Source organism: Hippoglossus stenolepis, chromosome 11, assembly GCF_022539355.2.
Source record: "Hippoglossus stenolepis isolate QCI-W04-F060 chromosome 11, HSTE1.2, whole genome shotgun sequence".
Classification (NCBI taxonomy): Eukaryota; Metazoa; Chordata; class Actinopteri; order Pleuronectiformes; family Pleuronectidae; genus Hippoglossus; species Hippoglossus stenolepis.
In genome coordinates, this window is record NC_061493.1 from 21,184,891 (window position 1) to 21,198,941 (window position 14,051).

Genomic DNA, 14,051 nt, shown 5'->3' on the forward strand with positions numbered 1-14,051 from the left:
GCAGCCAAAATCACTTTAGGTTTTTATTGAGTTTTTCATGGAAATTTGGTCAGATTAACACAACGTACAATAAAAGAATATTAAACTCTCTTTTTAAAAAAATAAAAAATCTAATTACACATGACTCAATCGAGATTAACTTAAAGGAACAATTCAAAGAACCATTACAAACTTTTGTCTTTTAAAACATTGAAAAGCTGCTTAAGCTGCAACACATGAATGAGTTGAACCAGGTCTTTAGAAAGAATAAGTACACATCTGTACGAGAAATACAATATTTACAACAGCATTCATCCAAAATGTCAAACACTCATCAGGAATCTTTTTCAATAAGATATGAAATAAATTACAATATATTACAATAACAGTTTTAAAGTGGGCGGAGCTGTTCCAGATGCTCCTGGTTCTGGTTCTGGATGAAAATCTCCCAAAATTTCCAGGGAAAATATAACATGACGCACAACAACAATAATACTGGAAATTGTCCAAAAGGCAGAATGTGGAAGACAATTTCAGATTTTCTACAGGCCAGGGCTGACTTGTCCACCTGAGCATACAGGCTCTCAGGCTGAGTCGTGTCTCCAGCCTCAGTGGATTTCATGGACCTGCTTCGATCAAGCTGTAGATGGAGGACGGAGAAGGAGCTGCAGCATCATCGGTTGGATTCTGATCCAGAAGTGGTGTTCACGATTTTGACCTGGAGAGATAAAGTCAAATAAAACTTAGTTCACAGTTCAACCTACTGTGGCAACAAGTAAAGTAATCTCACTTAGACAGATGTTAGAAAAGATCACGTAACTTTACCTGAGCATTTTCGTACACTGTATTTTCCGTGTCCACACTTTCATCTGCAAGAAGGTCACAAAGAATGTTCATTGGCTTTAACTCACAAATTAATTTAGACTGTTTTGTAATGAATCACATTTACATCACTGCACCCACTGATTTTGGTTTTCGTGTGTTTTGTCATTTTTGTGATTTTGGTGACCCCTAGTGGTTTTATATAAACACAGCATAGCTTTTCTAAAATTCTGTTGATAGAAAGATACAATAAAATAAAACCTACATACACAGACATTCACCTTGATATTATCTATATAATAAAATAACGAAGAAGTGGATTCCCATCCGTACTGTAAACTGGGAAAGGATCTCAGATCGTGTTGGCATCAGATACTGGTAGTGGACCACGACCGAGGTGGCAGCTGATGATGGATCCTAATGGCGGCAGTGGACAATGACTGTGGACTATAGTGGCATCCGATCTTGATGGTGGATCATGATCTTGCTGGCTGCTGACCATGGACTATGATTGCAGCAGGACTGCTCGATACATAGTATTTCTCATCAGACACTTGACCATTAATGACATTAATCCACCAATTCACTGACCTTCAGTTATACTTCAAAATGTTTACCCTAATCAATGCTGCTAAAACCTTTATCTTGATGTTCTCCTTTACACTTGACATCCATTGCACTTCTGTCCATCCTGGGAGAGGGATCCCTCACATGTGGCTCTCTCTGAGGTTTCTACGTTCTTTTTTTTCCCTGTTAAAAGGGTTTTTGAGTAGTTTTTCCTTACTCTTGTTGAGGGTTAAGGGCAGAGGATGTCACACCATGTTAAAGCCCTATGAGACAAATTGTGATTTGTGAATATGGGCTATACAAATAAAATTTGATTGATTGATTGATTGAGATATTGTCAATGACCCTAAAGGTGGTGGATCAGTGAATAAAGTGAAGGACAAAGTGAAAATGCTGAATTTCTATTTACACGGATTTGTAAAGTTGAATTTTGACTCTGACGTACGTTTTCCTTTTTTTTCCGATGTCGAACACAAGCTGCTGCTATGGCAATTATCACCAAAACCTTAATGACAGTGACAGTGACAATGGCGATAAAGATAGCGCTCAGTGGTTCAGGGACTGTAATGGAAACAGAAAAACTGATATTAGTTATTTTCAGAATTTATTCACTTTAACACATAAAAACATTACTTACAAAATAAATTGCATGCTCTAAATTCAACTGACAACTCTGCATTATTACCATAAAAATATTATTTAAATATAATATGTATAATACTTTTCTTACCAAAGTTAAAAAGGGTTACAAATGAATTAAACAATAATTAAAATACAGATAAAAGTAGTGTTTTCTTTTAAATAGAGTAAAGTTGAGAATTTGTTGTAGAAAGTCTAATGTCAACTGGTCATTCAGGTGTTTGGGGGCCTGTCCGGCAAAAGCACGACAACCTAAACCACCAATCAGGCTCTGAAAACTACCAGGAAACAAATATCAGCTGAACCAAGATGCCACCCAGCATGATACATAGAAACCTGGTTGTGTGAAGTCAATAATAAAATCTTAAAACAATGCAGAAATGAACAGGGAGCCAGAATGTGAGTCATATGATCATGTTGTCTTGAGCCAGTTATAATCCAAGCAGCAGCATTTTGAACCAATTGAAGGAGAAAGTCTTTATCTAGTCTTTAAATGTTGGGAAAGATTTAATATTTCAAAATGAACTTAAGTTGGAACACAACCTTCTATAAAACAAACTTATCAGCTGCTTGTGTTGTCGGTCACTTACCAGGATTTGAGAAACAAAAGTCCCTAATCATTGTTATGTGCTCGTCCAAGCTGACCTGGTTGCTATGGCTACAGATAACTGAGAAGCCTTTGGACAGGTGGACACGGAGGGAGGTGCCGGAGGTCGTGACCTTTGACCTCTCTCCTCCCTCCTCCTGGCTGCAGGTGTTGGTGTCACATCTAAAAGTGCTGTTGATGTGATGGGAGTCCTGTGTGCTGCAGGTCACTGTGAGGTTACAGGAGTCTGAGCTATTGGAGAGTAAGTCCACTGTCCCATTAACCGGAGACACTGGATCTGAGGGGGAGGGACACAGGCATTAATGGGTTGAGAAGTTGGGCAGCTACTGTGTGTCGATATTTAAAATCTGAAGAAACCTACCTTGAACTGTGACGCTGTATTTACCCACATAAGTGTTATTGACCCCGAAAACACCTGCAGTGTAACGTCCACTGTCGGCTTGTTGCACATTCTTCAAAAGCAAAGAGTGATTTTGAAGAAAAATCTCGATCCTTCCATGATAGGGGCCAATTGTGTTTGTTTCGTTATCATCAAATAATCTAAATATGTTTGAATCATTAAATCTCCATCTAAAATCACTCCGTTTAACTAATTTAACAGGAGCCGTGACGTTGAGAAGCAGATCCTTCCCCTTCTGCACAAATACAGGAGTCACAGTGTCGGAGCCTGTAGAAACAACACAGCATCACTTTATTAGAAAAGAAAGACTTTGATTTAAATTGTAGTTTGTGTCCATTTCTACTTCTACTCATTAAACAGAGACTCATGATACAAAACTACCTCGGCCCAGCAGGTTGTGTTTGCCCCTGTCTGTTGGTTGGTTGGTTTAATGATCAGCAGGTTTACTTAGAAACTGGATTTCCACAAGACTTGGTGGAAGGATGGGACATGGGCCAAGAAAGTTACATTTCAGGAAGATTCAGGATTTATTTTGTGAGACGGGGCTGTTTTTTATATTTTCCATGATTTCCCAGGGAATGAAATCAGGCATATTGAGGGGGACTGAGACTTCTGATTACTTTAGTGCAGCTTGACTGAATTTAAGAACTTCTGGACCTCGGCGGAGGTAAATTGACATTCTAGTGTCTACAAATCTATTTTATTTGTATTGTTTTTCTCTTTGAACTTATTTCTGAAAGAGGAAGAGACTCTGCAACGGTAGATGTTCCTCAACAACTCATTTCTCACACGGAAAATGTCCAGTGGATGTACAGAAATAGAGACACAGACAGACAGACAGACAGACAGACAGACACTGACCTGTAACAGGAAGCATCACTCTCGTTTCCCTTTCTGTCACTGAGCCCTGTTTTAATATCTAGCTTTGTCTATAAAAGGTAAAGTTTCCTAATCAATCTGTTCTGTTCTCTGAGTCGCTGCCACAGGACATTACATTAATATTCAGTTTTGTTGGTTTTACAAGCTTTTAATAAAGTTTCTCCACGTCTGTTATCAATCATTATATATTTTATAACGAAATTCAAGCGTAGAACTCAACTTGAAAAACCACAGATATATGGAAGGAAGTTTTACTGAGTGAATCGTCAATCAACAAGTCATAATTTGAATATAGTTATCATTTTAATATTTATAGAATAATGAAATAAACAATTATTAACAACAACACAATTATAAACAAGGTACATTGCTGAAACAGTCACAAAGTGCAACAAGAACAGAGCAATAAAACTATATTTGAAGAAGAAATGTGATCAAAATGTCGTGTTTACCTCGGGCTTCATATGCGTGAAGCAGAGAAATGACAAAGAGAAGAATGATGGGATGCATTCTGTCAAATGTGCCGTACGAGGAAGTGGATCCGAGTTTAGACCTCAATCAGCCCAGCAGCAGTCAGGGTGCTCGTCTCTCATCCACACGGCTCAGTGTTTTCAAACTGACTCACGGAAATACCTCAGGTTTATGAATATGTTTAGTCAAATCTGCAGTGAGGAGGTGTAAACTCTGTGGGCGTGGCCTAATACTCAGAGTGTCATCCACATGAACCAAAACATGACAATAGATGAATAACAATGATTGTCTCCTAACAAGAGAACATATCGAGGTCTGTCAGTAAACACTTTGATCTTGTTCAAGTTTTGATAATGTGAGGAACTGACTGCTGGTTTCAGGGGAGATGTTTCAGCACCAGGACAGACTGCTTGGTGGATTGTGTGGAACATCTTGGTTTGTTTTTCATGTGTCGCGTGAGGGAAGCGGGGAAATGAGGTATGGCAACAGCGCCACCTGGCGACTTTCACCTCCAGGAAAGGTGCAACAGCAACAGCACAGGTTCGTTGATGTCACGAGGCAAGAGACGGCTTTACTTGTAGAAAAGACACAACTTTTATTGAACTTAATAAATGCATAATTCAACAAAAAGCTAAATGAAACAACAATCACCAGAAACAAACCATCACATGAAGTTAAACACTGAGACAAGACTGCAAACCAACAGAACGGGTCGTGAAGAAAACGCAACCACCAGGGATTGGGTCGCCGCCTCAGCCCCACAGCACCTGTCCAACAATAAAAAGATCATTAAACCATGTCACAAGTGTTAAATGCTGATGAAAACAAACATAAAATAAATAATAAACCAAATCCAAACCAATGTAAAGAACAATTTGAAAGTCCTCTGAGGTGGTCACTCTGAGCTTCTAATCAAATGAGCAGCGGGAGAGAGAGAGAGAGAAGAGGGGGGGGTATATTTGAGTTTTAATTATTAGCTCTGCAGAGGGTTACACAGCAACAAGGCTTCAGAGTGCAGCCACACAGCAAAAATCAAAAGTGTTATATTTTCAGTGTTAGACTTGGGAGTTTAAATATTGAGTCATTTCAACTCTCATTCAACTACAAGGTCGTCTATCTCTGGCTCTTCTGGGTGGGGCACTGACTGTGACGGTTGCCTTAGTCGAAGCGGGAAACTTGGACTTTCTAACTTGGAGGATTAGCGCCATGTGTAAGTAACATGTACATTTTATTAAATTTTCGACCCAGGAGCCTAGTGCTTGTTTTTATTTCTGAAGGTCGCTAAATGCTAAATTATCTAGCTGGTACTATACAACTGCTGTTAGCTGGCAGCAGGTGTGCTGTTTGGGTAACCTAACTAACTGTGCTGCTAACTAACCAGCAGGTAAGCTGTCACTTAACCAGCTCACCCTCAACTCATGTAATGCACTGTGTCTACATTAGCCGCTTGTATAGTTTGCTGTATGTGCTTGTATCCTTAGCTGCACATGTTGGTATTGTTAGCTGCTAGCGTTAGCCGCATGCGCTAGTATAATGAGCTGCACGTCCTGGCTTGGTAAGAAAGAAATGCCTAATTTTGAATAACTTATTTGTAAACAATTGCTCTAGATATACAGGTTCAGTTGCCCAAGCTTTCAAATATTGCAAGTTCTCTAGTGGATGGTCTTATGTATGGGAGGGGTTGCAAGGAGTCAAAGTGTTTCTTCTGTAGATTGACCAAGACTTCACCATGATGTTTGGAGAGGAGGCTTCTGGGAGATTTTGGCAAATGGCACACTTTCTTCCAACCAAGGATCTTGGCAGACTGCAAGAACCAGAATTCTAATGAGCATGTTGAAGACCTCTTGTCTGCACAACAAAATTCAAATGAGTTGGGTAAGTGTTTCCTCTTTAAAAGCTTCTGAGACCTTTAAATCAAATCTGTTGCATAATCATGATTTAAGTGTATTTTCATTTGTAAATTATTCTGACAATGTTATATTTTCATGTACTTTGCACCAAGGTTGGGACAGTGACCTGTCAAGCATTCTGCTGTTGGTTTACCTACTTCCCCCAACCTCAAAAGGCCACAAGAAGAATGCTAAGATTAGCTCATATCACGCTGTCAATCGTGTTGTGAGATATCTGAGGGTAGGCATTATTATTATTTATTTTTTGTATGCAATTGTTATAACACTGACACCACTTTTATTTGAGTGCTTTCTCATAGTGCTCTATATCTCTACGTTTTGCAGGTTGGAACCAGTGTTGAGACCTTCCTTGCACGTTTGGAACCAGGACAGCCCTTCCTGCTGTGCGTTGGTGAACAGAAGAACAACATCCAACGGTTCTGTCATCGTTGACCACAAGGCCATCCCTTGCAATGCCCAAACATCCCTGGCCGCCTTCGATGAACTCTTCAAAGCACACTTCATCTTCAGTGTTAACTACTCAACAGCTTCTAACGTTCATCCAAACCACGGTGTTCAACATAGACGTGGGAAGTGCCAAGGAATGTCCCAGAGTCAAAGAGCTCAGAGCAAGGTTCCTGCACACTGACATTTGAAGTGACACACATCGTTGGATTTAAAATGCTCATTTGTTTTATTTGTAAGGGACACCACAAAGTTCTGCATTGCTATGTCAGCATTTGAAATGTCACCATGGTTTGATCCGGGAAAGACATTACGTTTGAAATGTGGTGACGGAATGTTCCTTATCATTTTGCACTTATTCAGGGTTAAAGAAACACCTCATCCGTTTGCACAGGGACACTGGTTCGACAAATACTATGGACAATGTGGACACTCAAAGAGAAAGGGATGAGCCATCAAGTTCTCAGGCAGTCTGTACTGACACTCCAGTAACCAGAATGTGTGGTTCTGTTGTAGCGAAGTTACAAGCATCAGGTGTTGCTGAGAGCACTGTCAAAGCAATGGTAGTTTATTCCAAAGCATCACTTTATGATACATTCTCCAAGGTGTATTCGAAAAATAGGTTCACTCCTCCACGTATGGTGCATGAGATTTGAGGCCAAACATAATTTTTTCCAAAAGATCAGTTAAGAATTTCAAAAATATCACAAAAACCTTGGAAAGACAACACCAGAGACAAGTAGCTTATCACTGGGAGAATTTCCATTTTCAGAGGTTTGAGTTTGGTCTAGTGCGGAAGGAAATGATTGACAGCTTGGAGGGTGGTGAGACTTTAAGTGCAGTGTTTAATGTAAATGCATACTGTGACATGTCAACTACTAACTGGGTGAAGAACTATGGAACTGAGTATCACATTGGAATGTTTGTTTTGATTAGAACCGATACAGAAATTTCTGTTTTTGGAAAGATCAACAATATCATTATAAATGAAGATCAAGCTTCGTTTTTGACTTGCAAAGTTGACACACTTTATTTTGATGACCACTTTAATGCATACTGTGTTGAGGAGAGAACTGATTCGTTTTCTGTAATTTCTTTGGAGGATTTAATCTATTACAGACCCTATGACAAACAGTTTTCTAATGAGATGGATGAAAAAACATACATATTGCCACATTGCCATATTGTGTGAACTTTGCTTTTGAGGACTGATGGGAAAAGATGTAAAGCCAATGCTGTGTTATGTGGTGTGCTTACACAAATACAGTTTCATGTTAACTGCAAACTTCTTTGAATTGCTGATTCTTTCTTTCTTTCTTGTATATAGTTGTAACAGCCTCGCGTGAGTCGCTACGTTTAAAAGGACAACAAATTACTAATTTAAATAACAGGATACATACTTGAACATAAATTACAAAATAAACCCAACACAAATAAATCAATCTGTCAGTTACAATAGTTATAGTTTTTAAAGGAATAATATCACACAGTAAGTGGGATTGGGGATTATAAATCGACTCCCTACAGTGTTTTTAAAATATGAATCAACTCTATAAAGAGTTAAATATTGAGTTACATTTTACATCCTCAATAGTGTTAATATGACTTTAACTCTACTGTTAAAAAAAATCATACTTGTGGTGTTAACTTTGGACACTGCACAATAGTGTTGCTTCAATTTAACACTGGCCAGTGTTGACCGGTGTTAAATTTCAACTATAGAAAGAGTTGCTGGATCTCTGTCTGTGTTAATTCTTTAACACTTTCAAAAGTGTAGTTTTAACTCCCTACAGGTTGGACCTATATAAACACTTGGAAGTTTTGTATTTGACTCTATAGGAGTTGAATAAACACTGTTGTGCATGAGTAGTGTAAAAGGAAGGTTTTTATACAAACAAGACAGAAAGCCGACAGGAAATGTCTGCTGTTTGGAATCATTCCTGGTTGTTGGCTGTTAAACCTTCCTCGTCATCATATTAGTATTTTTTTTAAAGGAAGCATAACACTTGGGTGAAGTAAGAACTTTTTTTTTCATCAAAAATAATGTAGCAGCAAAATCACTTCGGAATTCATCCAAAATGTCAAACACTCATCAGGTATCTTTTTCAATAAGATATGAAATATATTACAATAACAGTTTTAAAGTGGGCGGAGCTGTTCCAGATGCTCCTGGTTCTGGTTCTGGATGAAAAAAAAATAAAAACTTCCCAGGGAAAATATAACATGACTCACGGCAACAATAATACTGGAAATTGTCCAAAAGGCAGAATGTGGAAGACAATTTCAGATTTTCTTCAGGCAAGGGCCGACTTGTCCACCTGAGCATACAGGCTCTCAGGCTGAGTCGTGTCTCCGGCCTCAGTGGATTTCATGGACCTGCTTCGACCAAGCTGTAGATGGAGGACGGAGAAGGAGCTGCAGCATCATCGGTTGGATTCTGATCCACAAGTGGGTTCACGCTTTTGACCTGGAGAGATAAAGTCAAATAAAACTTAGTTCACAGTTCAACGTACTGTGGCAACAAGTAAAGTAATCTCACTTAGACAGATGTTAGAAAAGATCACGTAACTTTACCTGAACATCTTCGTACACTGTATTTTCCGTGTCCACACTTTCATCTGCAAGAAGGTCACAAAGAATGTTCATTGGCTTTAAATCACAAATTAATTTAGACTGTTTTCTACTGAATCACATTTACATCACTGCACCCACTGATTTTGGTTTTCGTGTGTTTTGTCATTTTTGTGATTTTGGTGACCCCTAGTGGTTTTATATAAACACAGCATTGCTTTTCTAAAATTCTGTTGATAGACAGATACAATAAAATAAAACCTACACACACAGACATTCATCTTGATATTATCTATATGCTAAATAACGAACAGTGGATTCCCATCCGTACTGTAAACTGGGAAAGGATCTCAGATATTGTCATTGACCCTAAAGGTGGTGGATCAGTGAATAAAGTGAAGGACACAGTGAAAATGCTGAATTCCCATTAACAATATTTGCAGAGTTGAATTTTTACTCTGACGTACGTTTTCCTTTTATTCGATGTCCAACAAAAGCTGCTGTTATGGCAATTATCACCAAAACCTTAATGACAGTGACAGAGACAAAGGCGATGAAAGCGCCCGGTGGTTCAGGGGCTGTAATGGAAAACAGAAAAACTGATTTTAGTTATTTTCAGAACTTATTCACTTTGACACGTAAAAATATTTCTTAAAAAATAAATTACATGCTCTAAATTCAACTGACAACTCTGCATTATTACCATAAAAATATAATTTATAATTTACATATAATCTGTACAGTACTTTTCTTACCAAAGTTAAAAGTGTTACAAAGGAATTTAACAACAATTAAAACAAAGATAAAAGTAGTTTTTTCTTTTAAATGAAGTAAAGTTGAGAATTTGTCGTAGATATAATCCAAGCAGTAGCATTTTGAACCAATTGAAGGAGAAAGTCTTTATCTAGTCTTTAAATGTTGGGAAAGATTTAATATTTCAAAATGAACTTAAGTTGGAACACAACCTTCTATAAAACAAAGTTATCAGCTGCTTGTGTTGTCGGTCACTTACCAGGATTTGAGAAACAAAAGTCCCTAATCATTGTTGTGTGCTCGTCCGAGCTGACCTGGTTGCTATGGTTACAGATAACTGAGAAGCCTTTGGACAGGTAGACACGGAGGGAGGCGCCAGAGGTCGTGACCTTGGACCTCTCTCCTCCCTCCTCCTGGCTGCAGGTGTTGGTGTCACATCTAAAAGTGCTGTTGATGTGATGGGAGTCCTGTGTGCTGCAGGTCACTGTGAGGTTACAGGAGTCTGAGCTATTGGAGAGTAAGTCCACTGTCCCATTAACCAGAGACACTGGATCTGAGGGGGAGGGACACAGGCATTAATGGGTTTAGAAGTTGGGCAGCTACTGTGTGTCGATATTTAAAATCTGAAGAAACCTACCTTGAACTGTGACGCTGTATTTACCCACATAAGTGTTATTGACCCCGAAAACACCTGCAGTGTAACGTCCACTGTCGGATTGTTGCACATTCTTCAAAAGCAAAGAGTGATTTTGGAGAAAATCTCGATTCTTCCATGATAGGGGCCAATTGTGTTTGTGTCGTTATCATCAAATAATCTAAATATGTTTGAATCATTAAATCTCCATCTAAAATCACTCCGTTTAACTAATTTAACAGGAGCCGTGACGTTGAGAAGCAGATCCTTCCCCTTCTGCACAAATACAGGAGTCACAGTGTCGGAGCCTGTAGAAACAACACAGCATCACTTTATTAGAAAGAGAAGACTTTGATTTAAACTGTAGTTTTTGTCCATTTTTACTTCTACTCATTAAACAGAGACTCATGAGACAAAACTACCTCGGCCCAGCAGGTTGTGTTTGCCCCTGTCTGTTGGTTGGTTGGTTTAATGATCAGCAGGTTTACTTAGAAACTGGATTTCCACAAGACTTGGTGGAAGGATGGGACATGGGCCGAGAAAGTTACATTTCAGGAAGATTCAGGATTTATTTTGTGAGATGCGGCTGTTTTTTATATTTTCCATGATTTCCCAGGGAATGAAATCAGGCATATTGAGGGGGACTGAGACTTCTGATTACTTTAGTGCAGCTTGACTGAATTTAAGAACTTCTGGACCTCGGCGGAGGAAAATTGACATTCTAGTGTCTACAAATCTATTTTATTTGTTTTGTTTTCCTCTTTGAACTTATTTCTAATTCATCCTTTTTATTTCTTTTACCTCTTTTATTCTACTCTTTTTATTCTTTTATTTGGCTTGTAAATTGTAAATAAAAGTGCCCTGCCTTGGCCAGCAGGATTTTTAAGCCACTAAACTGATTTCCTTTCAATTTTGAAGTGGATTCTGTGGATGCGAGAATTTTCTTTCACCTTCTTTAACATGGTGAGATACTATGTGTCTTCTGAAATATATTCCTCCTCATATAGGGGCAGAATTATTATTATGAGCTAAATAAAAAGCTTGTAATCGTTGCTTTTTCTTCTCAGACCTAATTGCACACAGTGAGCAAAACTATTGGCGTTTAATAAATAATGTTCCTGCTGTGATGTTATTATTATTTATTGATTTGTAACATATCAGTTCTAGCAACATAGATTTGTCTGATTAATTAAAATGTTATTCAGTAGAGAATGAAAAGAGAGAGTTTAGTTTCCTGACGAGCTCAGATGTACATGTGGTTTGAGTCACAGTATTGACCCTTGACTACTTGTCTTCAGTGGAACCTGATGAATGGGGAGTGATGAACGGTTACACTTATAACCAAAGTTAGCACTTTGAATTTAATCAAGCTTCTTTGAAAAGATGATAAACGAGTCCATCACACAACAGTTTCTGGAACTTAAACAAAACGTGTGAAAGAGGAAGAGACTCTGCAACGGTAGATGTTACTCAACAGCTCATTTCTCACACGGAAAATGTCCAGTGGACGTACACTACCGTTCAAAAGTTTGGGGTCACCCAGACAATTTCGTGTTTTCCATGAAAACTCACACTTTGATTTATCAAATGAGTTGCAAAATGAATAGAAAATATAGTCAAGACATTGACAAGGTTAGAAATAATGATTTTTATTTGAAATATTAATTTTGTTCTTCAAACACCTATGTAGATATTTCATTAAAAACCAGACGTTTCCACCTAGAATAGTCATTTACCACATTAACAATGTATAGAGTGTATTTCTGATTAATTTAATGTCATCTTCATTGAAAAAAACAGTGCTTTTCTTTGAAAAATAAGGAAATTTCTAAGTGACCCCAAACTTTTGAACGGTAGTGTACAGAAATAGACACTGACATGTAACAGGAAGCATCACTCTACGTTCTCTTCCTGTCACCGAGCCCTGTTTTAATATCTAGCTTTGTCAATAAAAGGTAAAGTTTCCTCATCAATCTGTTCTGTTCTCTGAGTCGCTGCCACAGGACATTACATTAATATTCAGTTTTGTTGGTTTTACAAGCTTTTAAAAAGTTTCTCCACGTCTGTTATCACTCATTATATATTTTAAATCGAATTCAAGCGTAGAACTCAACTTGAAAAACCACAGATATATGGAAGGAAGTTTTACTGAGTGAATCTTCAATCAACAAGTCATAATTTGAATATAGTCATCATTTTAATATTTATAGAATAATGAAATAAACAATTATTAACAACAACAACAAAATTCTAAACAAGCTACATTGCTGAAACAGTCACATAGTGCAACAAGAACAGAGCAATAAAACTATATTTGAAGAAGAAATGTGATAAAAATGTAGTGTTTACCTCGGGCTTCATATGCGTGAAGCAGAGAAATGACAAAGAGAAGAATGATGGGATGCATTCTGTCAAATGTGCCGTACGAGGAAGTGGATCCTAGTTTAGACCTCAATCAGCCCAGCAGCAGTCAGGGTGCCTGCCTCTCATCCACACGTCTCAGTGTTTTCAAACTGACTCACGGAAATACCTCAGGTTTATGAATATGTTTAGTCAAATCTGCAGTGAGGAGGTGTAACTCTGTGGGCGTGGCCTAATACTCAGAGTGTCATCCACATGAACCAAAACATGACAATAGATGAATAACAATGATTGTCTCCTAACAAGAGAACATATCGAGGTCTGTCAGTAAACACTTTGATCTTGTTCAAGTTTTGATAATGTGAGGAACTGACTGCTGGTTTCAGGGGAGATGTTTCAGCACCAGGACAGACTGCTTGGTGGATTGTGTGGAACATCTTGGTTTGTTTTCCATGTGTCGCGTGAGGGAAGCGGGGAAATGAGGTATGGCAACAGCGCCACCTGGCGACTTTCACCTCCAGGAAAGGTGCAACAGCACAGGTTCGTTGATGTCACGAGGCAAGAGACGGCTTTACTTGTAGAAAAGACACAACTTTTATTTAACTTAATAAATGAATAATTCAACAAAAAGCTAAATGAAACAACAATCACCAGAAACAAACCATCACATGAAGTTAAACACTGAGACAAGAGAAGAGCACCGGGATGGGACTGACCACGGAGACAAAACACCTGCTGCAACACAGGAGACGAGCGGAAACGGAAGTAGGGAGAGCTGTGCACGGCCGCTTCCTGAAACATGGGGGAAGCACGACGTCGCCTAGCAACCAGCGCGCCATGAAAGCAGCCACAGCGCCATGCAGCGGCAGGGAGGGAGCGCGCCTCCGGCTCCACGTGTTAACAGGTTGGAGTGACCACAGTTTCTGCATGAGCCTGTCAGCTGCTCCTGGTCAGCAGCGATAACATGAGGATGTGGAAATGATGGGGGGGGCGGCTGTGGGAGGGGAATTATTT

The 14,051-nt window shown here is 38.8% G+C and overlaps 1 protein-coding gene across 7 annotated transcripts in view; it reads right to left on the reverse strand.

The window, feature by feature from the left end:
• Positions 1-462: 462 nt before the first annotated feature.
• The window catches only part of LOC118118196, a 30,525-nt gene continuing 16,936 nt past the window's right edge, over positions 463-14,051 (reverse strand). For 4 of the 7 annotated variants that reach the window (XM_047341966.1, XM_047341967.1, XM_047341965.1 and 1 more), the window contains one exon: positions 8,169-9,185. In XM_047341966.1, the coding sequence (XP_047197922.1) occupies positions 9,087-9,185 (99 nt within the window). In that variant the 3' untranslated portion in view covers positions 8,169-9,086. Of the gene's footprint in view, positions 698-804; positions 849-1,813; positions 1,930-2,597; positions 2,892-2,975; positions 3,282-4,345; positions 4,522-8,168; positions 9,186-9,292; positions 9,337-9,756; positions 9,868-10,301; positions 10,498-14,051 lie in introns of those variants that run through there. The other 3 variants (XM_047341972.1, XM_047341971.1, XM_047341968.1) reach the window with 3 other exon arrangements.